The sequence below is a fragment of the Stegostoma tigrinum genome, chromosome 23 (genome assembly GCF_030684315.1).
Source record: "Stegostoma tigrinum isolate sSteTig4 chromosome 23, sSteTig4.hap1, whole genome shotgun sequence".
In the NCBI taxonomy this organism is placed as follows: Eukaryota; Metazoa; Chordata; class Chondrichthyes; order Orectolobiformes; family Stegostomatidae; genus Stegostoma; species Stegostoma tigrinum.
This window is the reverse complement of record NC_081376.1, coordinates 40083918-40108757: the sequence shown is the minus strand read 5'-3', so window position 1 is coordinate 40108757 and position 24840 is coordinate 40083918. Positions and strand designations below refer to the sequence as shown.

At 42.0% G+C, this 24840-nt stretch overlaps 2 protein-coding genes across 7 annotated transcripts in view; one reads left to right on the top strand and one right to left on the bottom strand.

Moving 5' to 3' along the window:
- epn2 (epsin 2) overlaps positions 1 to 24840 on the bottom strand; it is a 71518-nt gene that overhangs the window by 10691 nt on the left and 35987 nt on the right. For all 6 annotated transcript variants that reach the window (XM_048551980.2, XM_048551981.2, XM_048551979.1 and 3 more), the window contains 4 exons: positions 19473 to 19580; positions 18565 to 18718; positions 14265 to 14432; positions 8500 to 8595 (listed from right to left, as the gene is read on the bottom strand). In XM_048551980.2, the coding sequence (XP_048407937.1) occupies positions 8500 to 8595; positions 14265 to 14432; positions 18565 to 18718; positions 19473 to 19580 (526 nt within the window). The remainder of the gene's footprint in view (positions 1 to 8499; positions 8596 to 14264; positions 14433 to 18564; positions 18719 to 19472; positions 19581 to 24840) is intronic.
- Positions 1 to 24840, top strand: part of b9d1 (B9 protein domain 1) — a 70653-nt gene that overhangs the window by 32761 nt on the left and 13052 nt on the right. The gene's annotated exons all lie outside the window — the stretch shown is intronic.

Below are 24840 nucleotides of genomic sequence, written 5' to 3'. Positions count from 1 at the left end.
AAAAACTTCCCTGGGCATATTCCTAGAAATGTCCTCCCCAAGTATAGCAGTAATGTTATCCTTAATCAAAAATGCCATTCCTTCCTCTCTTATTCCCCTTTCTATCTTCCTTGTAGCATCTACGCCCTGTAACATTAAGCTGCTGGTCCCGTGCATTCCTAAGCCACATCTCTGTAATTGCTATGCCATCCCAGGCCCATGATCCCAAACAGGCCCCGAGTTCATGCCTTACCGGTTAGGTATTTTGCATTCAAACAAATGCAGTTTAATTTATCGTTCTTTCGTTTTCTGCTTTGTCCCGCCTGCACTGACTGTTTGACTTACTCCTTTTCCCAACTATATCAGTCTCAGAAACTGTTTCCTCATTATTTCCCCAGGCACCCCCCACGAGTTTAATTCATCCTGAGCAGCTCTAGCAAATCTCCCCACCAATATATTAGTCCCCTTCCAATTCAGGTGCAATTCGTCTTTCTTCTATAGGCCACTTCTGTCCCAGAAGAGGAGATTCAAATGATCCAAAACGTGAATCCTTCTTTCTTGCACCAGCTCCTCAGCCACGCATTCATTTGCTGTATCCTCCTATTTCTACCCTCACTAGCTTGTGGCACCAGGAGTCGTCCAAATAATACTACCCTCAAGGATATCCTTTTTAAATTCCTAATTTTCTCTCTTCTCTCCTCAGAATCTCATCCTTATTGCTTTCCTGCGTCTTTAGTTATAATGTGTACAACCACCTCCTGCTGACGCCCCTCACCTTTGAGAATATCCTGCACCCGGCACTAGGGGAGCAACACACCCTTCTGAAGTCTCAGTGTCGGCCAAAGAAACGTTCGTTTGTGCCTCTGACTAGAGAGTCCCCTATCACAAATTGATCATTTGGAACCTAGTGCACCCCTCCCTACATCAGAGCAAGTCTTGGTACCAGAAACCTTTTGTAGCTGTCAGTGCTACATTCCCCCAAGAGTCCATCAACCCCTACATTTTCCAAAACAGCATACTTGTTTACGATAGGGATAGCCACAGGAGACTCCTGCACAACCCAATTGGATCTTCAGTTTAGCTCCCTTACTGCAACTGCTATCCATCACACCCCCGGCACCTAAAAATTTCTCTCTGCCTCTAACTGTTGCTCCAACAGGATTTGCAACCAAGCACACTTCCTGCAGACATAATTATCAGTAACATGGAAACCCTCCCCAATCTCCCACATCTGACAAGATGCACATGACGCTACTAAAGAGAACACACTGTGGAGCTGGAGGAACACAGGCACAGCAGGCTAAGCAGAGGAGCAGGAAAGTTGATGTTTCGGGTCAGGACCCTTGTTCAGAAAAAGGGTCAGACAGCAGTGTAGGTTTCTTTCTCCACTGATTCACTTCCCACCATGTGGTCAACTGACTTTGTCTCCCATTCTATTTATTTTAAAAGCGCTGTTGTTTTGTTTTTCTCAATGTTTCAAAACAATGCAACAGCTTACAGAACAGCAAGAATGGCTCCAAAAATTCAAGGACATCAGCTCCAAAACTGAAAATACCTCAGAAAAAAGATGCCACTCTTACAGCCACAACTTTTCCTGTCCTCCATCTTGGATTACCCAGAATCCTCCTTGATGAGAAGTGACAAAATTGCTGCTGATTTATGCCTCAGCTACTAGCATTTTGATTCAAAACAGCATGTCATTTTTCTTTTCTTCAGCCAATATTAGCTTGTATGAAGGAAGGTGAACTGAAGATCTTTGAAGAGATTGTTCTTATTAAGAAACAAGAATAATACTCCTTGAAGTGCAGGAGTCAAATTCTGCAACTTGTTTAAAAGCTGATAACAATGGTAATAACACCCCGACACCTTTAGATTGTCATAATTATAAAGGACCTTTTTATTAAAAAATGTGGTTTTAACTGCTGTGGATTGAAATGAGAAGGTAATTTGAAAGCGTAACTACAGTTTTTAAAGCAAGTAGCCTGATATCCATTAACAACTGCTGAATAAGCAATTATTGAAACTGCAGCCACAGACAATTGAGAGCTGAGGAGTGTAGAGATGCAGCTCTTGCTGGGAATGAGCTGCTGCTTCGTCCATGGATCAGCCATAGTCAATAGCAGAGACCTTTTTACCTGATAAGAAACTGGGAGATTTAGTTCTCAGGTAACTGAACTGCTTGCAGCTGGATGAGAGGGAAAAAGAGAGTAGTATTCCAATGTTACCTAGCTCAGGGCCAGTCTCTGTTCTCTACAGTCAAAACCTCCTGTGAACCTAAAGAAATTCAGTTCATCTTCCCTGCCACAGTTGCTGTAAGCTGTGACATTTAACTGATAAGTTAGAAACATTTTGAATGAACTAGCGACCTTGTGTCTGACTAACCAACAAAGTACCAGTGGAAGATGACTGAAGCAACATGCTGGCTCGTAGAAAAATCAAAATCATCTCAAATAGAGAATCTGGGTACGAAGACTAAATGTTTTTCCAATTTTCCCTTCTGACTATCAAAGATGGAGGGGATTAGACTTTCAATTAGAAATATTATATGGCTTCTGTTTAACTGGAGCTAAAGTCTACCTACTTCACAAGTGTAACTCTTGGACAGTACAGAAACCTGGTCTATGTTTCCTACCAATCAGAGTCTGAAAGTTAGGTAAATTGGGGAACTTTGAGCACTTTTAAAATCTTTAGCTTTTTTGGTTGACTCTAGTGATTTCCAGTGAGTCGTTATATAATTAACAGTGCTGTATAATAAAAACTTTAGGTTCTGGGACAATTGTATAGTAATATTTGATAGGCTTCGAATGTGTCATTTTTAAGTATGACAAGAAATATTATACAGCTTTAAAGCAGCAATTATTGCTTATTAATGTAATATTGTATCAAACTATTCTACAAACATCTTTAAGTATATTTAAAGTCTGTCATGTAGAGAGAACTTGCTTCAGATCCAGAGTCATATTAACTACATAGAGTCATAAGAGTCATAATAGCACAGGTGACGACTCTTTGGTCCAGCTGGTCCATGCTGACCAGGTTTCCTAAACTGAACTAGTCTCATCTGCCTGTGTTGGGCCCATGTTCCGCTAAACCTTTCCTATTCATGTACCTGTCCAAATGTCTTTCAAATATTCGAATTTAAATTACCTCTGGAGGAATCCATCTCAAAAGAAATGGAGTATTGTCCAAAGTGACAGGTACAAATGTCATGAAAATTTAGACATCTTGGCCAAAAAGCCGTCTTAATGATTATCCTCACTCCTACCCTACTATTTAAATTAAGAAAAGCAGCACTTCCACCATGCTTCACTATTTTTCCTAAATTGCTTAACAGGCATTTGTCGTATTTTTAAGATTTTTCTGAGAGTTCCTAGAGTGAAGGAGATCTGCTCTCCTCGCCTGTTTTGACCTATACGTGATTCTGTATGCACAGCATTGTGGTTGACTCTTAAATTTCCTTTAAAATCAGCGAGCAAGGCACACAGTTATCAAACCACCATAATGCTAAAAAATATTGATATCAGACAGACCACCCAGCATTGACCTTGACACCAGAAATGACAGCAGCAAGTCCATCTTGTTAAATCTGTAAAGTCCTCCTTAATAACAGCCGAGGGTTTCCAAAATTAGGACAGCTCTTGCAGAGACTGGTCAAACAACAGTCGAATGTAATCAAAATCACTAAATCATAACTTAGTTTCCCACATCACAGCATTGCAATCTCCAGGTTTTTTTCTGTGGGAATGCTTAAGCATTCTTTTTGTCTTTTTTGATCTCAAATGTACTGTGCGGTAACTTCAAATTTACACCACCAACAATGCTGAGTTGGCGGAGTCCTTGAAAATGTGATTGCTAGTCTGTGTCGGCTGCAGGTAGTGGGGAAGCCAATAAGCGGAAAGAATTGCCTACATCGTGGCGACAGGCCACAAATTTTTCTGAAGAGGAGTCTGGACCCAAACGTCAGCTTTCCTGCTCCTGATACTGCTTGTCCTGCAGTGGACGCCCAGCTCTACACCTTGTTACCTCTGTCACAAATACAGCTATCTATACTAGTACTGGTAGGAATGATCACTTCATAGCTCTTCTAGAGACAAAGGCCTGTCTTCACGCTGACGATACACTCCATCGTATGTGGCCCTACCACTGGACTAAATGCTTAACCAAGATGCACTACGGGCCATCAAGCTACAGAAGAACTTTAAATCAAATACAAACTTTAAACTTATGCCCAGCATTTCTCATACTCCATCACTACCATTAAATGGAGAGATGAATCCTGATTCAATGAAGGGTGCAGGTGGGCATATCAAATGTTGAGATTAATCACCTCCAAAAGCAGCACCAGACATACCGAAAAGAGATCTTACTCTGTGAAGGTGCTACTCAGGAGTACTGGCATGTGAACATGCCAAAGTAGCAGCATCTCAGGAGCACAAAAGCTGACGTTTCGGGCCTAGACCCTTCATCAGAGAGGGGGATGGGGAGAGGGAACTGGAATAAATAGGGAGAGAGGGGGAGGCGGACTGAAGATGGAGAGTAAAGAAGATAGGTGGAGAGAGTATAGGTGGGGAGGTAGGGAGGGGATAGGTCAGTCCAGGGAAGACAGACAGGTCAAGGAGGTGGGATGAGGTTAGTAGGTAGATGGGGGTGCGGCTTGGGGTGGGAGGAAGGGATGGGTGAGAGGAAGAACCGGTTAGGGAGGCAGAGACAGGTTGGACTGGTTTTGGGATGCAGTGGGTGGGGGGGAAAGAGCTGGGCTGGTTGTGTGGTGCAGTGGGGGGAGGGGACGAACTGGGCTGGTTTAGGGATGCAGTAGGGGAAGGGGAGATTTTGAAACTGGTGAAGTCCACATTGATACCATTAGGCTGCAGGGTTCCCAGGCGGAATATGAGTTGCTGTTCCTGCAACCTTCGGGTGGCATCATTGTGGCACTGCAGGAGGCCCATGATGGACATGTCATCTAGAGAATGGGAGGGGGAGTGGAAATGGTTTGCGACTGGGAGGTGCAGTTGTTTGTTGCGAACTGAGCGGAGGTGTTCTGCAAAGCGGTCTCCAAGCCTCCGCTTGGTTTCCCCAATGTAGAGGAAGCCGCACCGGGTACAATGGATGCAGTATACCACATTAAGCAGAGGTTCACCTGCACATCTGCCAATGTGGAATGTCATGTTGGGGCCTGGGATAGGGGTGAGGGAGGAGGTGTGGGGGCAAGTGTAGCATTTCCTGCGGTTGCAGGGGAAGGTGCTGGGTGTGGTGGGGTTGGAGGGCAGTGTGGAGCGAACAAGGGAGTCACGGAGAGAGTGGTCTCTCCGGAAAGCAGACAGGGGTGGGGATGGAAAAATGTCTTGGGTGGTGGGGTCGGATTGTAAATGGCGGAAGTGTCGGAGGATGATGCGTTGTATCCGGAGGTTGGTAGGGTGGTGTGAGAGAACGAGGGGGATCCTCTTAGGGCGGTTGTGGCGGGGGCAGGGTGTGAGGGATGTGTTGCGGGAAATATGGGAGACGCGGTCACTCCCGCACATCCCAGATGTCCAAGTTCTTTAAGGACCGCAACTTTCCCCCCACAGTGATCGAGTCAAGGGGGTTCTCGATCACTGTGGGGGGAAAGTTGCGGTCCTTAAAGAACTTGGACATCTGGGATGTGCAGGAGTGACCGCGTCTCCCATATTTCCCGCAACACATCCCTCACACCCCGCCCCCGCCACAACCGCCCTAAGAGGATCCCCCTCGTTCTCACACACCACCCTACCAACCTCCGGATACAACGCATCATCCTCCGACACTTCCGCCATTTACAATCCGACCCCACCACCCAAGACATTTTTCCATCCCCACCCCTGTCTGCTTTCCGGAGAGACCACTCTCTCCGTGACTCCCTTGTTCGCTCCACACTGCCCTCCAACCCCACCACACCCAGCACCTTCCCCTGCAACCGCAGGAAATGCTACACTTGCCCCCACACCTCCTCCCTCACCCCTATCCCAGGCCCCAACATGACATTCCACATTGGCAGATGTGCAGGTGAACCTCTGCTTAATGTGGTATACTGCATCCATTGTACCCGGTGCGGCTTCCTCTACATTGGGGAAACCAAGCGGAGGCTTGGAGACCGCTTTGCAGAACACCTCCGCTCAGTTCGCAACAAACAACTGCACCTCCCAGTCGCAAACCATTTCCACTCCCCCTCCCATTCTCTAGATGACATGTCCATCATGGGCCTCCTGCAGTGCCACAATGATGCCAACCGAAGGTTGCAGGAACAGCAACTCATATTCCGCCTGGGAACCCTGCAGCCTAATGGTATCAATGTGGACTTCACCAGTTTCAAAATCTCCCCTTCCCCTACTGCATCCCTAAACCAGCCCAGTTCGTCCCCTCCCCCCACTGCACCACACAACCAGCCCAGCTCTTTCCCCCCCCACCCACTGCATCCCAAAACCAGTCCAACCTGTCTCTGCCTCCCTAACCGGTTCTTCCTCTCACCCATCCCTTCCTCCCACCCCAAGCCGCACCCCCATCTACCTACTAACCTCATCCCACCTCCTTGACCTGTCCGTCTTCCCTGGACTGACCTATCCCCTCCCTACCTCCCCACCTATACTCTCTCCACCTATCTTCTTTACGCTCCATCTTCGGTCCGCCTCCCCCTCTCTCCCTATTTATTCCAGTTCCCTCTCCCCATCCCCCTTTCTGATGAAGGGTCTAGGCCCGAAACGTCAGCTTTTGTGCTCCTGAGATGCTGCTTGGCCTGCTGTGTTCATCCAGCCTCACATTTTATTATCTTGGAATTCTCCAGCATCTGCAGTTCCCATTATCTCTGATGCCAAAGTAGCATGTGACTTACAGAAAAGAAATATCCTACAAATGATGAATCAGATTTAAATTTTGCAGACTTGCCACATGAAGCCATAAATGATAGTGGACAATTAACCAACTAATTAGAAGTGGCTGCTCACCAATATTCCAAAACTCAATGATGGGAGGTCCCAGCACATCAATGTAAAAGGCAAAGCTGAAGCAATTACAAGCTTATTCACCCCTAAGTGCCAAGGAGATGATCCATCTTGGCCCCCTCATGAGATCCCCAGCATGAGACACCACTTCAGTCAATTTTATTCTCTCATGATATCAAAGAATAGCATCAGACACCAGAAACAGCAAAGGGAAAGGGAAGTCAACTCCTAGCAACAATACTGATGACTTGCGCTCCCTAGAATTAGCAAACTTCTAGCCAAGACATTCTGGGACAGCTCCTGAACTAATGTTTACCCAACAACTGTGGAAAAATTGTCCAGGCATAATCTTGCATGCAAAACATAGGACAAATTCGACATGGCCAATTACTAGCTCATCATCATCAGTAAGCTGATGGAAGGGACTGTCAACAGTGCCAGCAAGGAGCATTATCTCATTAACAACCTCCTTACTGACAGACAGTTTGAAATTTGCCAAAGCCATTCAGCTCTTGATCTCATTACAGCCTTGGCCAAATATGACAAAAACAGCTTAAACTCCAGAGGCAAAGTGAGAGTGGCTGCCCTTATATCAAGGCCACATTTTATCACGAGCAGCATTAAAGGGTCTCGACAATTGATTCCCATTAATTCTGGTTTGTTAATCTCTTCACTGGTTGGAATCACACACAGCAAAGGAAAATGCTTATATTTGTTGGAGGTTAATCATCTCAGTCCAAGGACATCACTGCAGAAGTTCCTCAGGATCGTGCCCAGGGTCCAATCATCTTCAATTGCTTCATTAATGTCCTTCCTTCCATCATAAGGTCAGAAATGGGGGTGTTCACTGACGATTGCAGTGTTCAACACCATTCATGACTCCTAAGATACTGAAGCAGTCAGCAACCATGTGCAGCAAAACCAAATGACAACATCCAAGAAGACAATATAAATTATCTCCTTTTACATTTGCTGAATCTCTTATCAATATCCTGAAGACACCAGTGACTAGAAATTGAACTGAACCAGTCATACTGACCACAGATCAAAGGCTAGGAATTCTGCCATGACAACTCATTTCTTAACTCCTTAAACAGGTCAATTTACAAGACACAAGACCCGATTGTATGCACTCAAACAGCCTGAACGAGTACAGATCCAAACACTAATTAAAATTCCACAATATTCACATGACTGGCACACCATCTAACACCTTAAACATTCACTCTCTCCAATATGGACACAGCCACAAAAGCTGCAAATTTGTGCAGGTCTCATTTACTTGAAGAAATAAAATTCATATTCAATGGTTTCTCAATGGGTTTTATTTTACATGTTGATCAACAAAAAGCAAATTACAGCACATACTTTGAGGAAAGTGTGTTGGAACTGGCATGTTTGGGAAAACGTTCTGCGCTAATATACAATGCCAGCTTAGGTCTCTGATAATATAAGCACCATATGTGGCTAAACACTCTACAAATTACTACGTCACTTCTGCACTAAAAGAAGAAATTAACAGATTGAAGAGGGAAAATGGTGCTCGAGACTAATATAAATATTTTGTTACCTGTTTTTTTTGATGAAGCTCGAAGGTCTTCGAAATCAGCAAAGTCGTCCTTGACTGCACCATTTAACGTGCTGAATGGGTCAAAAGTTGTACTACCTACATTGGGGAGCAATAGGAAAAGGGAAATAACAGTAGCAATTAATTTAGGATTTATTTCAAGTAGCAATTCATTGAAGGGAATTTAATGACCTTGCAGTATCAACGCTTTATTGATGATTCGACCACGATCAACAAATTTTGCAGATCACTCCCGAGAAGCAGCAATAAGAACTGTCAAAGCAAACATGCCAAACTTGCAAAGATTTACATGTCCTAAATCCAGTTGATTTGTGTTTTGTTGATAAAGTTTTCATTTACCTTTATCTTTTTTATCTTTAATAAATGAAAACTAAGTAATTTACAAAAATTACAGTGCAAAATATTGCTGTTAAGTGTCAAATAGCTGAGCAAGAACAGAGATGTGATTCTACAGTAGAATTTGGCCCTTTGAGCCCACTCTTATCATTTATTAAGGTCATGCCTGACAACCATCGCTTACTTACTTTTGGGCGACACGGTGGCTCAGTGGTTAGCACTGCAGCCTCACAGCGCCAGGAACCTGGGTTCAATTCCAGCCTCGGGTAACTGTCTGTGCGGAGTTTGCACGTTCTCCCCGTGTCTGCGTGGGTTTCCTCCGGGTGCTCCGGTTTCCTCCCACAGTCCAAAGATGTGCAGGCTAAGTGGATCGGCCATGCTAAATTGCCCATAGTGTTCAGGGGTGTATGGGTTATAGGGGGATGGGTCTGGGTGTGATGCTCCAAGGGGTGGTGTGGACTTGTTGGGCCAAAGGACCCGTTTCCACACTGTAGGGAATCTAAAGAGCTTTCTAGCTCTAACATAAAAATATTGAAAGATTCTGCTCTTACACCACAATTTCAGAAAGAGTTCTAAAGACTCATGACCCTTAGAGAGAAAAAGTTTGCCTCGTCTTTGTTTTAAGTGGCAGTCCCTTATTTAAGTGGTGACCCCTTGTAGATTCTCCCACAGCAAGAAACATGCTCTCCACATCTACCTCATTGAAACATACAAGATCCTGATGAGTCTTAATCAGGTCAGTTAAACTTCAGTGAATACATAACTTATCCAAACTTTCCTCCTGAGACAACTTGTCCATTCAGCTTTAGCAATCCACTAAACCACAAGATCATAAGTTGTAGGAGCAGAATTAGCCCTTTTGATCCATCAAGTCTGCTCTGCCATTCAATCACTTCTGAGCTTGCTCAAACCCATTTGCCTCCCTTCTCCTTACCTTTGATCCTCTTTCTAATAAAGAAAGATCTAAGCCGCTTCCAACATATTTTTGTCCTTCCTTAAATAGGGAGACCTTCACTGTACACAGTACGCCAGATATGGTCTCATCAGTTTCCTGTGCAACTGAAAAATGACGTCTTTCATTTTATGTGCTGTTCTCCTCACCAAAAAAATCAAGTACTTTCTATTACCCGCTGTGCTTCTATACTAGCATTTTGCAATTCATGTATTGATGCCCACCTCTTTCTGCATTTCAGAGCTCTGAGATCTCTAATTTAGAAAATAAGCTTTCTATTTTTCATGTTAAAATGGCAAATTTCACATTTTCTAACAGTATACTCCATTTGCTAGATGTCTGTCAACTCATTTACCTATATCCTTTTATAGCTTCCTTACGTTCTTTTCACATTTTACATTTCTTTCTACCTACCCATTTGTCATCAACAAATGTAGCAACTATTTCTTTGGTACATTCATCCAAGTAATTTATATAAATTGTATATCGTTTAACCCTTTGGCATACCACTCACTGCATCTGAAATAAGATTGGAAAAGACCCAGTTATGCCTACTTATGGCTTCCTGGTGACTTGGCAATTTTCTATCCACTTGATGTATTATACAGTACATCATAAGCATTTACTTTCCATAACAACCTATAATATACCATCTGACTAAGTGTATTCTGCAATTCACACACAGTAAGTACACTTTCCCTTTATTGACAGCACAAGTCACTTCAAGAATTTCAACTGGTTAAACAGGCGTTCCCTGTCACAAAGTTACATAGACTCTAAGGTTCTTGAGTAGATGTGTAGGTCGGGTTGTGAATACTATGGCTTGTTTGCTCGTGGAGCTGGATAGTTAGTTTGCCTACGTTTCATTAGTCTGCTGGGTAACATCGGTGCAACCTCCGGTGAAGCTTTGTTGTTTTCCCGCTTATTGCTTAAATTCTGGGGTCCAGTGGAGTTGATTACCTCACTTCTGGTTTTTCTTTGCAGTGGCGTGTACATAGGGTCTAATTCTACCTGTGTATTGATGGCCTTCTTAGAAATACATATAAACCCTACAGTATGGAAACAGGCCATTCAGCCCAACAGGTCCACACTGACCCATTCCCCTACCTTTTCTTGTAAACCTACATTTTCCAAGGCTAATGTACCTAACCTACACATCCCTACTCACGATAGGCAATCTCATACAGCCAATTCACCCAACTTACACATTTTTGGATTGTGGGAGGAAAACAGCAGAAACCCACACAGACACGGGGTGAACGTGCAAACTCCACACAGACAACTGCCCTAGGGCAGAACTGAACCCGGGTCTCTGCCGCTGTGAGGCAGCAGTGCTAACCATTGAGCCACTGTGCTCTATTGATCTCAACCTTGAATGTATTTCAGAACTGAGCAACTTTACATTTCCACAGTAGAAAATACAAAAGATTCACACTGAGTGAAGAAATTTCTCAGAGGAAATAGCATTGCAATATTTCCTTTGTCAAGCCCTCTCAGAATCTTGCATATCAGAGAATCTCCAATCAAGGACAGTGGGTAACAGCACTTATTGAGATAATGCTTGAAAATACCTATGCAATTTCCACAATACCAGCTTAAAAATTCAAGAATCCCACATGACAAATATAAAACTTGATTAATTTAATCGCCATAAATTTTAATCTTGCTAGAGATGACGCATGAACAATTTCCAAGAAAGAACACATCATCTCACAGTTTAAAAAATCATTGGCGTTATCATCTGCACAACAAACAATGTGCATTTATTTAAATATATAGTCCAAATAAAGATAGAATAACACATCAGGTTGCTAGGAGTCAAAACTACGTTCACACGTGTTTACCACTTTATCTTTGTTCCATAACCTACTGCCAAATTACTAACTTTTGGGGCTTTGATTTAGCTACACATACTGGATCAGCTAGACTTCTCACATGACATTTTAGAATGTATTTCATTGGCTGAGAACCATTTTGGGATATCCTGATGTTCTGAAATTCACTGTACAAGTAGAAGATCTTTCCCTTGGAACAAACAAAAAAGAGCATAACTCCAGACGTCAAGCTGAATGTTATCAACATATCTTGCCTTCAACCAGCAGCACCCCTCTATCAGGTCTCGGACCACTTTGATTGTCCTTACTTGTTATAGGCTCCAGGATAACGCCCAAAATGCAGCTTGCGGAAATGGACAAAATTTTTGTCTGCATTTTGCTTGAGCCGCAGCTGCCCATGCCAGAGGAAATTGCCACTCCTTTCATAAAATACCACCAAGTGGATGGCACGATCCTGCAGCTTAAAGATGCAGTGCAATGGAATTTCTGTACCCGAGAGACCATCCATTCCAGCCAATCGCGGATCTTTACCACTCAATTCCATCCATTGAAAACCCTCCTCTTCAGCTTCTTTCTTCAGAAACACTTCATTTTTCCAAAATTTGGCGGATTGTCTTCACTCTGGCGTCGTTCTGGGTTGCTACAATGTTTTTACACAACTTGGTTTGTTGGTGTTGGGGTAGTTACTGTTGACATTTAGGATTTGATCCATGTGTGGCCTTTCTGAATACTTTGGTCTGAAATTGCCCAATCGGCCCTGCGTTCTACCATCAGGAATGGGAACCGTTTGTTCTTTTCTTTTTCTCTGGGTGTATGTGATGCCAGTGAAAATGTTTATTTATCAAGAAGATACAGTATGCCCAACACACTTGTCATGTTACTGTTCATCAAGAATGTATCTAAACTTACCACAAGACTCCTACAGCCACTAGGCATTTGAGTAGCACATAAACCTACATCAACCCTACTATCTCTCATCAACCCTCTACCGCCAACTACTAACAAGAACCAAAGAGCCCTTACCCACTATGTATATTACACTGGTTCTGTGCAAGGTCCTATGTAAGGACTGCAACAAACAGTACATCAGACAGACAAGGAGGAAATTGGCTATGAGAATACATAAACACCAACTAGCAAAAAAAAAGACATGACCAATACTCATTCATCTCCATACACACAGACGAGGAGAACCACCAGTTCATTTGGGACAACATCAGGATCCTATGACAAGCCAAAAGATTCAACGACAGGAATTTCTAGAGAGCTGGTTCTCCATCAAGGCGGCCAACAATAAACATGTACACATCACTGCAAAGAAAATCCAGAAGTGGGATAATCAACTCCAATAGACCCCAGAGTTTAAATAACAAGCAGGAAAGCAATGCTTTATCGGAGGCTGCACTGATGATGTTACCCAGCAGTGTAACGAAAATATCTGCAAACTAACAAACCAGCTGTGCAAGCAAACTAACCAACCAGCTGAGCAAGCAAACTAACCACACTATGTAGACTCCGTCTGATTAGCTTAATTTTTTCTAAATGTCTTTCCACAATGTGTTAATAACAGTTTCTAGCACTCTAAAAACTTCAAGCTTAATTTGCAGCCCTAGAAGTTTAAATTGGCAGTCCGAAAAATTAATTATGTGAGTACAGAACTTAGATAAATAAATGTAAAGCATACACAATAATGATGTATTCTCTTCAGAGGTCTCTGATATGCTCTGTAAATAAGATCAGCCACAACACTTTCAAAATATTCTCGTTACATCTACTAGAATCAGTGCTGCATTTTTTCTTAATGACTTGAATTAATGCAACTTGAAGTCCATCGATGTATGCAGCTAGGATCAAATTGAAGTGTGAAGTTTGTTGCATAGTTAATCATTAGGCCCGGGGCCAATAAATCTATAGCTGTTTTTCCTTCATAACAAATATTTGAATTTTTAGATTTGTTAATGTTTCTTTGAGATTCCAAGAACACCAGTTTGTTGTTAAAAGCTGAAATATTTTCGACTTGGCAGAATGGGTTATCTGATAGGCTTGCCTACTGCCCTTTAATTTCTGGGCACAGGCTTGAATTTTTCCCCAAGGCTGATACAATAGAATGCAGACGGCAGAAATTAGGCTGCATCCCCTGCCCATCCAATAGGCTGTAAATAGCTACTCATGATTCAGCACTAAATATATTAAGTTTTACTCAAAAGAGACAATTCTAATGTTAGAAATATGCAAAAATGTGCTGGTGCAGCCAAAAATGCCTTCAAAAAGGTATGGAACACTTGCAAAGTCTTTAAAAACAAATCAAAACCGTGGATAGTGGAAATCAGAAACCAAGTCAGAAATTGCTAGAAAATCTCCGGTCAGGCAGCATCTGTGCAGAGAAAGCAGAATCAACTGTCTCAGTTAGTGAAGATCCTTCTTCACAAATAGAATGTTAACTAGAACAGTTAGTCTGCCTTCACTTCATTGATACCACCTGACTTGCTGAGTTTTTCCAGAAATTTATGATTTCATAAAGTCTCCACACGCATTTTCTCGTAAAATATCTTTGCTTGGAGTGCATGACACTGACAACTGGTGGCAAACTCGAAATTATAAATTTCATCTTTACAATAGCTTACCCAAAACTGAATCTGTTGAAGGACCTGGTGCCCATGGATCAGATGAAGACCTCGGAACAGCAGAGGTAGTATCTGAAGTTGTCCATGGATCAACATTTTTAGGAAGTGCCTGGGTGGCAGATAACGTAGGAGCACCCCAAGGATCAACAGCAGCAGTGGATTTGCTATCTAAGACCAAATAAGATAAAAACTTCTTAAAACGTTAATAAGAAAAGATACTTTCAATGCAAACTACCTCAGAATAATCAATTGCTTACTGATCCCCTGTTAAAAACAAACTGATATTTCAAACAAACAAAAACAGAACCCAATGCAGAAACTCAGCAGATTTGGCAACATCCACGGAGAAAAAACAGAGTTAAAGTTTCTGAAAAAAAAAACACAAAAACAAATCTCCGGCATCTGCAATTGTTTGTTTTACTTTAAATGATATTTGTAATTGGGTTATCTAAAATGGGTGGATATTACCTGTTTGTAGTCATGCTACATGAAAAACAAGTTCATTACAACCTAAAAATAAAACTTAAGTGACTATTTAAAATAACATTTTGAAAATAGTCAGGTACTACTGAATTACTAAATACTAATATATCCTGTGGCATAACCCACAGTACAAGTTGCGATCACAAAGGAAAATATTCTGTGATATTTGGCTGATAACTTCTTTCTTTATTCATTCATGGAATGTGGGTCTCACTGGCTGGGCCAAAATGTATCACCTATCAATAATTATCCTTGAGAAGATGATGGTGAGCTGCCTCTATTAATCCACTGCAGACCTATAATGCTGTTGGGGAAGGAATTCAAAGATTTTGACCCAGCTGATACTGACGGAATAGGGATAGATTTCCAAGCCAGAATGGTGAGTGCCTTGGACGAAAACGTGTATCTGCTGCCCTTGTCCTAGTTGGTCGTAGTCATGGGTTTGGAAGGCGCTGTCTAAGGAAATACGGTGAATTTCTGCATTGTATCCTGTAAATACACACTGCTGCTACTGCTGATCACGGCTGGAGGGGGGAATGAATGCTAGCAGATGTGATGACAACAAAGTAGGCAGCCGTGTCTTGGATGGTATCAAGCTTTGAGTGTTGCTGAAGCTGCATTTATTCAGGCAAGAGGGCTGTATTCTCTTACAATCTTAACTCACATCTTGTAGATGATGAATAGCCTTTAGGAAGTCAGGGTGAGAGTTACTTGCTGCAAGATTGAGCCTCTGATTTGCCAATGAGCCATTATAGTTACATGGCAAGTCCAGGTCAGTTTCTAGTCAATGGTAGCCCCTAATATTATTCCAACCAGCAAAGAGTTTTCCCTTGGATACCCACCAGCTCTAGGTTTGAAAGAATACACACAGCCATCTCATCTGTCCATGCTTAATTTAAGGTTCTAATGAGGTCAGGAGCTGAGCGGGCCTGGCGGAACGCAAACTGAATATCTGTGAGCAGGTTATTGCTGAGTAAGTGCTGCTTCATGCGATTACTGATGACATCTTCCAGCACTTATGACTTAAAGTCAATGATGAGATGATAATTAGTTGAGTTAATTTATCTTGCTTTGTGTATACAGTACATATCTGGGCAATTTTCCACATTGTCAGGTAGATGCAAGCATTATTGCTTCACTCTTAACATTTTGGCCTGGTGTGTAGCAAGTTCTGAAACACATTCAGTACTATTGCCAGAGTCATAGATTTTGCAGATTCCAACTCCTTGCCATTTGTTGATATCACGTAGGGTGAATGGAATTGGCTAATGATCTGTAATGCCAGGTGCTTATGAAAGGGGGAAAAGATGCACATCCACTCAGTACGTGGCTGAAGATTATTTCCTCTTCTTCTCCAGTGAGTTGTTTCATTGCCAACCACCATTCACGACAATGTTAGGCAGGTCTACAGAGCTTAGATCTGATCTTTTGGTTATGGAATCACTTAGCTCTATCACTTGCACCTTATGCTCCTTTGGCACACAATTTAGTCCTATTTCATAGCTTCACCAGGTTGACACCTCATTTTAAGAATGTCTGGTGACACTCCTGACCATCTCTGCACTCTTCTTTGAGTCAGGGTTGATCTCCTGGCTTGATGGTAACAGTAGAGTTGGGAGGGGGTATGTAGGCCATGAAGTCATAGATTATGTTGGAGTGTAAACTAACTACTGCTAGTGACCCATAGCAACTCAAGACTGATGTCCAGGAGGTGCTAAGTCAGCTGAAAATCTATTCTATTTCGCATCGTTATACTGCCACACAGACACACCAGACAGCACCCGAGGTGAAGAGGGAACCTTTTCTCCGAGGAGGACTGGGGCATAGTTGGCCTTACTAATATTGTCATGAGAAAGATGCACTGGTGGCTGGTAGATCAGTGAGGAGGAGGTCATTTATCTTCCCCACTTTGTTTAATCCCCCACATCTGCTGCAGTTCTAGGCTAGCACCTGTAACCTTTAGGACTCAACTATCTTGGTCAGTATTGGTGCTATCAAGCCACCCTTGATGGATGATTGAAGTCAACCAGAGTACATTTTGCGCCCATATCATTCTCAAAAGCATCATCCAAATCATGTTCAACATGGAGGACTACTGATTTATCTGCTGAAAGGAGGTAGTATGTGATAATCATTAAGTCTCCTTGCTCAAGTATGACCTGATGCCTTAAGCATTCATGTGGTTGAGTTAATGCTGAGGATCCCTAAGGCAATTCCTTCCTGACTCTATGCCACTGTGCCACCACCTCTGTTGGTGCTGCTCGGTGATACACGTCATATCCCAGGAATATGACAGTATGATCTGGGAGATTTTCTATAAAAGGTATGATTCTACGAGTATGAGCATGTCAGGGCATTTTCGAATAACGTGAACTCTTCCAAATTTGGAACAAGTTTCCAAATGTTAGTAAAGAGTACTTTGTAAGGTTGGCAGTGTTGCATTTGCTGTTGTGACTTCCAATGCTTTAGTCAATGCCAGGTGGCCCTTCCATCCAAGCTAAGTCATTTCAGAGGGCTGCTAAGAATTGACCATATTGCTGTGGATTAAGAATCACATATAGGCCAGACGAAGCAAAGATTTCTGAAAAAGGGTCCAGGCCGGAAACATCAGCCTTCCTGCTCCTCTGATGCTGCTTGGCCTGCTGTGTTCATCTAGCTCTACACCCTGTTATCTCTTTATCAAAGATTGTTCGTTCCTTTATTCATTCACAAGATGAGGACATCACTGGTCAGACCAGCATTTATTGTCCATCCTTGATTGCACAGAGGGCAGTTAAGAGTCAACGACATTGTTGTGGGTCTGAAGTAACGTGTTGACCAGACCAAGTAAGGATGACAGATTTCCTTCTCTAAAAAAGGTTGTTAGGGCACCAGATGAGATTTTCCTGACAAACAATGGATTCATAGTCAACATTAGATTCTTGATTCCAGGTTTTTTTTTTAAATATACGGAATTCAAATTCTACCACATGCCATGGCAAATTTGAACTTGGGTCCCTGAACACTTTTTTCTTTATTCATTCAGAGAATGAAGGCATCGCTGGCTAGGCAACATTTTATTGCCCATCCCTAATTGCCCAGAAGGCAGTTAAGAGTCAACCACATTGCTGTGGGTCTGGAGTCACGTGTAGGCCAAACCAGGTAGGATGGCAGTTTCCTTCTCTGAAGGACATTAGTGAACCAGATGGTTTTTTCAAGACTATTTACAATGGATTCACAGTCATCATCAGATTGTTAATTCCCATTATTTATTGAATTCAAATTCCACCTTCTGACACGGCAGGTTTCAAACCCAGGTCCCCAAAACATTATCTGGGTCTCCTGATTAACAGTGCAGTGGTAATACCACAAAGGCCACTGCTTCCCCCAGTTAGCAAATTCCTTAGTGAAAACAATAATTTTATTGTCATTTGGCTTTAAATTCCACATTTTTTATTTTGAATTCAATTTCTACCATCTGCCATGGATTTAAATCTAGATCCCCAGGTTATTATTTGTGTGTTCAAGTTTCTAGGCTGTTGCCACAGTTTTAAGCCATACTGTATTCCAGCTACTTGATACCTTATGGACGGTTGGAGGTCTCTACAATCCCGAAATATTAATTCACGATGGTGCATTTCATCTTTAATAAAAATATAACTAAAAGGTTATCTGTAGGATAACCAAAAGGAAATGTTCTGCAATTTAAGTTAACATAATATGCTAAATAGAGATTTAGTACCAAAATTCAAATTATCATCTATTAGATTATAAATTAAAAGGATCCTGCCATGTTATTTCTACACACAAATGCAATGGAAAGTACAAGTAATCTTACCAATAGATTGCCATGGATCTGATGCTCCTGGACTGCTTGCTTCTCCCCATGGGTCATTTTTTTCTAGAGAAACAGGTCGAACAGATACTCCCCATACAACAGCTTTCTGTGTTGCTGCGGTTGGCAAGGGATCCATGAGGGTAACTGTGGATGCCTGTTATTTAATTGGGAGAAGGGAAGAAATGAAATAAGTTATCCAAGAAAAAAAACTACTATTAGGAAAGTCAGAGAGCACGAAATATGAAGCAATTCTGACCGCTGATCTATTTAGGTTAATTCAAAGTTTTTTTTCCATATTTTATGGATTACAAAATGGAGCACATTTTTAAGAATCATTTCCTTAGTGTGCCTATCATTTTATTTTTCCACCCTCCAACTACAACTTCAGGTTATGTAATTCAAAGCCTTAGAACTGATTTTATCCCGCTGAAAACTCAATTCATTTTCAGAGTTAAAATTGGGTCCTTACTGTCAGGACTCAAAATTTATGAATTTTTTTTGGAAGGATACAGACAGCCAAAAAACAACAACAAACAAACACACTTCCCTCCTGATATTTCTTCCCTGTACTGTCCACAATTACAAGAGTGGGCAGACTAAATTTCTTCCGAAATTATTTCCAAATTAAAATCAAGTAAGAACGGAAAATATTAAAGAACAGAAACAGGCTATTGATCCCAATAAGTCACTGCCACTCTAAGCTTCATTAGTCTCCTCCACACTTCATTTAATCCATTTGGAATATCCTCTATTCTTTCTTCCTCACCTGTTTGCCCATATGCCCAGTGAATGCATCCTATGTTATTCATCTTAACAATGTAATAGCAAGTCAACCACCTTGAGTGAAGGATCTCTCCCAGCCTGATGGATTGCAGATTACATTCAGAAACCGCCATCATAACTCTCACCTTTTTCTTCTTTGGAGCCGTGCTACCCACTACTACAGCTGAATTTCTGCGGCTCTCCTCCAAGGCCATCTGAAGTCGAAGATCATCACCACGGCGAAGACGATCCTCCTGATGAGGATTACAGTGTAAAATTATAAAACATTCCCTTTACATGCAATCACACATCTATGAGGGTACATACTGACCGATGAATTAAGACTACCAAAGCATGACAGCAACTTCAGAATACACAAAATCTGCCTAATGAGAACAGAAGGATAGAGAATTAAGATTTCAAGACAATAATGGAGAGAGAAAAGAAAAAAATTAGAGCTGCCAGAAGACTATCTAAAAATATAAGCAGTCAATATCCAAATAATCTCCTGTTAAAACATACTGGATTGCGAGAACAATCTGCTGATACAAATTCAGCACAACGGGCTACCAAAATTCTGAATTTGGCTGAATACGTTTCTTTGCCAATTATCTCAAAACGGAATGGATTCAAACTCATGCTCTCAATTCTAAACCAAATGCACTAACAAGTAAAAGTTGATCTGAGAATGAATGTCCGTATCTTCTTCCACAGAGGCGGTGTTCAGCATTTCACACACTGCTCTCTTTGGCAACAACTGAGTAAGATTTGTCTACTTAGGAAATTCTGTGTCACTGGTCATGGGTTCTGTGGGTCCTTATAGGCTGATGAGTCCAATTCGAGAGCTGCATCTTTGACCACACATTGGGGACGGTATTTCTGGAAGATGGAATTGGTCCTTAGCCTCAAAATTACTGCCTTTCCTTTCTCTAGTTCCTTTTCCATAGTTCTGCTTACTGGAGAACAGAATTATCTCCTTTTAACAGTGCAACTTCAACCAAATTGGCTTCTTCTGAATGAAATTTCCCACGTGTTGACATCTATGTTGCATTTCTTGACGGAGGCCTCAAGTGTTTTAGAAATGTTTCCTTGGCTCTCTTCTCATTTGAGTGCTTTCCTTGAGATGCACAAGGATGACCTGCTTTAGCAGGTGGAACTCAGGCATCCTAAGCACATGGCCACCCCAAAGGAGTTGGCTTGGATGATTAGATTCCTACAGTGTGGAAACAGGCCCTTTGGCCCAACAAGTCCACACCGACCCCTGGAGCATTCCACCCAGACCCATTCCCTATAACCCACACACCCCTCAACACTTCGGGCAATTTAGCATGGCCAGTCCACCTAGCACATCTTTGGACTGTGGGAGGAAACCAGAGCACCCGGAGGAAACCCACACAGACAGAGGGAGAATGTGCAAACTCCACACAGACAGTTACCCGAGGCCGGAATCAAACCCGGGTCCCTGGCGCTGTGAGGCTGCAGTGCTAACCACTGAGCCACAGTGCTGGTGCTTTTGGCTGCTTCTGGGATACTGGCATCAGTGAAGGACAGACTTCCCTGGATAGGGCAGAAAAGAAACTTTTCTGTTTGTCACTCTCTCTAGCATTCAATCCTTCTCTTCTCCAACGGGTCCTAGTCTTATTCAACTGAGCAAAATTGCTGTGACCAGTGCTTCTCTGAAACATGCAACTTTCCTGAAAATATTGAGCTTAAAAGCATTCAGAAACTCCATTTGATTGCACTGGAGAGGGTGCAAAGGAGATTTATCATGATGTTGCTTGGGCTGGAGAGTCTTATGGAGAGAGACTGGCAAGACTAGGGTTGCTTTCTTTGGAGCAGAGGAGAATGAGGAAGGTCAAGATTGAAATATACAAAAATTATGAGGGGCATAGTTAGGGAGAAACTTTTCCTCTTGGCAGAAGGATCAATCACCAGATGGCATTGATTTAAGGTAACAGACAGGAGGTATAGAGATGTGAGGAAATATTTTTTCAATCCCAGTGTTGGTAGAAAATCTGAAACCCACTGCAAGGGTGGTCAAGGCGGAAAGCCTCATACCACTTAATTACTTAGATGTACACTTGCAATGCCAAGGCATACAAAGCTATGGGCCAAGCATTAGAAAAGTTGAAAAGGTTAGACATTTAGTTTTGACTAGAGCAGACTCAATGGGCCAAAGGGATTTTTTCATTGCTGTAGATTTTAATGACGCTGACTCCACTGATGGATTTTAATTCACCTTCAGAATTATTCAGCAAATTTCTCACCTTACTGAAAACAACTTTATTCTAAACATGAGAAATGAACAATTCATCATTTGTTGCAACCTTTACAAAGTGAAATCTTTGTTTCCAACTTCTACATTTGACAGATTTATAATAACTGATTGCAGAGAGAAAACATATAGTTTTACTGTTTGCTTACTTGACCTGGAGAGTTCAAAATAACCACAAAGTTCTATTTACCATGTTTTTTACATTTCAAAACAGCTTCACCACATTAAAATAGACAGGTTACTTTATTATTTTACAAATTGTTGCTTTAAAATAGACACTTTTTGAAGTGGTCTTGCACTTATCAGGACAATTCATTACAATGAAAAAAGGATATCAATATTTATACTGCATGAGAGGAGTGCTGATTGGCTGGAAAGTGGATTCTGACTGGTAAGAGACATTGTAGCAGTTAATGATGATGATTAAGAGTTAACTGCCAGAATTTAAATTCCAAAACAGGCAGATTGACTTGGATTTCTCAGGGCAAAGCTGAATCAGTGAAAGGGTGTCACCCATTTTATTGAGTTGAAATGAAACAGTGTTCTTTGTGTGCAAAGTAAAGACTATGTTCTAACATATGCGATGCTCCAAGCGTGCCATACTATAAGCCCAAGTGACGATCCAGAATTGCCTGTCACATTCAAGATTATATGCAAATATTATGTGATTTACAGAATCACATGCAATGTTGGTTATTTTGTTGTAAGCTTTGGAAGTGTAAATGTTCAAAGAATTACACATAGGTCTAGGTCAACAGTGCCTGGAAGTATAAAATTGTTGCGATTGTTTTTTTAAGGTTGGCAATTACAGGCATGTCCTAGGTATTATAATAAGGTCAAGCACTACTAAAATATTATTAGTGTTACTCAAGACAATTCCTTTCATTGTTATTGTATGTGTATATCAAGTGCCCCTGAAAACTTTCAGCAAATGTACAAATTGGTTTGTGCTAATTAGAAACGCATAGGACAGGTAACTTTTTCAGTTTCCTTCACAGCAGTACTGATTGATCATCTCTATTTGCCATCAGGATGGTGGTCACCTTCCAACTCCATTTTGATTTAGCCCCTTCCCACTCTCTATACCTCTCCTTCACCTTTGATGGCTTTGCACGTAAATTATTCAATTATAAACACGGATGATTTACTGAAGGTGATTAATAGATGAAAAAAATGCCACAGGTGATTTGATGATGGGAAAAAAATTACATTCAGTCATGTGTAACAGCGCTTCTAGACATGAGGAGCTGGATTATTCGATGGTTAATAGGTTTAAACAGTACCACAAGTGATTTGGTGAAGAAAAAACACTAAGACAATTTCTGGCTACAAAAAAAATGACAGTCACCTCCTTGAACCACTTTAGTCCAAGCACATGCACAGCGATACACTCACTATGCTGTTGAGGAGGAAGTTCCAGGATTCTGACCAGTGTGTCCTCTGATAGAGACAGAATGTTTAAGCTGATTGATTTAGTGCCAATAAACTAGCTGCTTTGTCATGAAGTGTATTCAGCCTGTAATAACAGTTGGAGGAGCCACAATCATTCAGGCAAGTAGAATATTCCATCACACTTGTATCTTGTAGAATATTTCTGGGGAGTCAGGTATATTCATTTGCAGTCAGAATATTTATATGGCTCATCCAGTTAGGTTTCCAGACGCAGCCACAGTAATACCACTGAATGTCGAGGACAGATGGTTAGGCTTTCTCAGAGGAGACAACCATTATCTGGCACTTGTAATGTAATTAATGTTATTTGTCACTTATCAGTCCAATTCTGAATTTCATCCAGGTCTTGTTGCATTTGGGCACAGACTGCATCATATCTCAGGACACTGGAATGGTACAGAACGCAATGTAATAATCAGAAAACATCCTGACTTCCATCTCTTTGTGATGAAGGAATGACTTCAACAACAACCATATTCCTTTGTGGCAGGTAGTACTTCAACTGGAGGAGAGTTCTGCTCCTGTGATTTCAACTTTGCTAAGCTTCCTAGATGCCATCAGATGCCTCTTCAAGCACTGTCAATGACACCCTTCAACAGTTTTCTCACGATCTAGAGCGGACTGATGAGACAGTAATTGTCTGGGTTAGATCTATTTTGCCTCTTACTGGACCAGACATCCCTGGGCAATTTTTCAGTTTATTAGATGCCAGTAGCTGTATTGGAATGCTAAGCTAGGAGTTTGGATAATTCTGGAGCACAATCCTTCAGCACTATGGCTGGTACATTGCCATGGCCATGTCCATGGCCTTTGTAGTACCCAGCTTTTTCAGCCATTTTGATAGCAATTGAACTGAATCAAATTGGGTGAATGCTGGCAGCTGTGATTGAGGAGACCTTGACGGTGGCTGAGGATCATCAACTCGACTATTCTGGCTGAATATGGCCAGAAATATTTTCACCTTGCTTTTTGCGCTGAAATACTGGAGGACCCCGGTAATCGATTAGAACGAGGGATACAATAATTACAAGCTGGAAGCAGCCATTATTGACTCCATTGGGATGTCACCAGCAGACTCTCATTTCCCTCCCCTCCCTTGTCAGCATTTCACAGGGAATGTTCCCTCCAGGACAGCTTAGTCCACACCTTCTCCAATATCGGATAACAAGGTGTAGAACTGAATGAACACAACAGGCCAAGCGGCATCAGAAGAACAGGAAGGCTGACGTTTCAGGCAGAGACCCTTATGGGCAGATAAATGGCAGATGGAGTTCAATCCAGGCAAATGCGAGGTGATGCATTTTGGAAGATCAAATTCAAGGGCGAACTACACAGTAAATGGAAAAGTCCTAGGGAAAATTGATGAACAGAGAGATCTGGGTGTTCAGGTCCATTGTTCCCTGAAGGTGACAACGCAGGTCAATAGGGTGGTCAAAAAGGCATATGGCATGCTTTCCTTCATTGGGCGGGGTATTGAGTACAAGAGTTGGCAGGTCATGTTGCAGTTGTATAGGACTTTGGTTTGGCCACATTTGGAGTACTGTGTGCAGTTCTGGTTGCCACATTACCAAAAGGATGTGGATGCTTTGGAGAGGGTGCAGAGGAGGTTCACCAGGATGTTGCCTGGTATGGAGGGTGCTGGCTATGAAGGGAGGTTGAGTAGATTAGGATTATTTTCATTAGAAAGACGGAGATTGAGGGGGGAACCTGATTGAGGTCTACAAAATCATGAGGGGTACAGGGTGGATAGAAAAAAGCTTTTTCCCCCCAGAGTGGGGGACTCAATT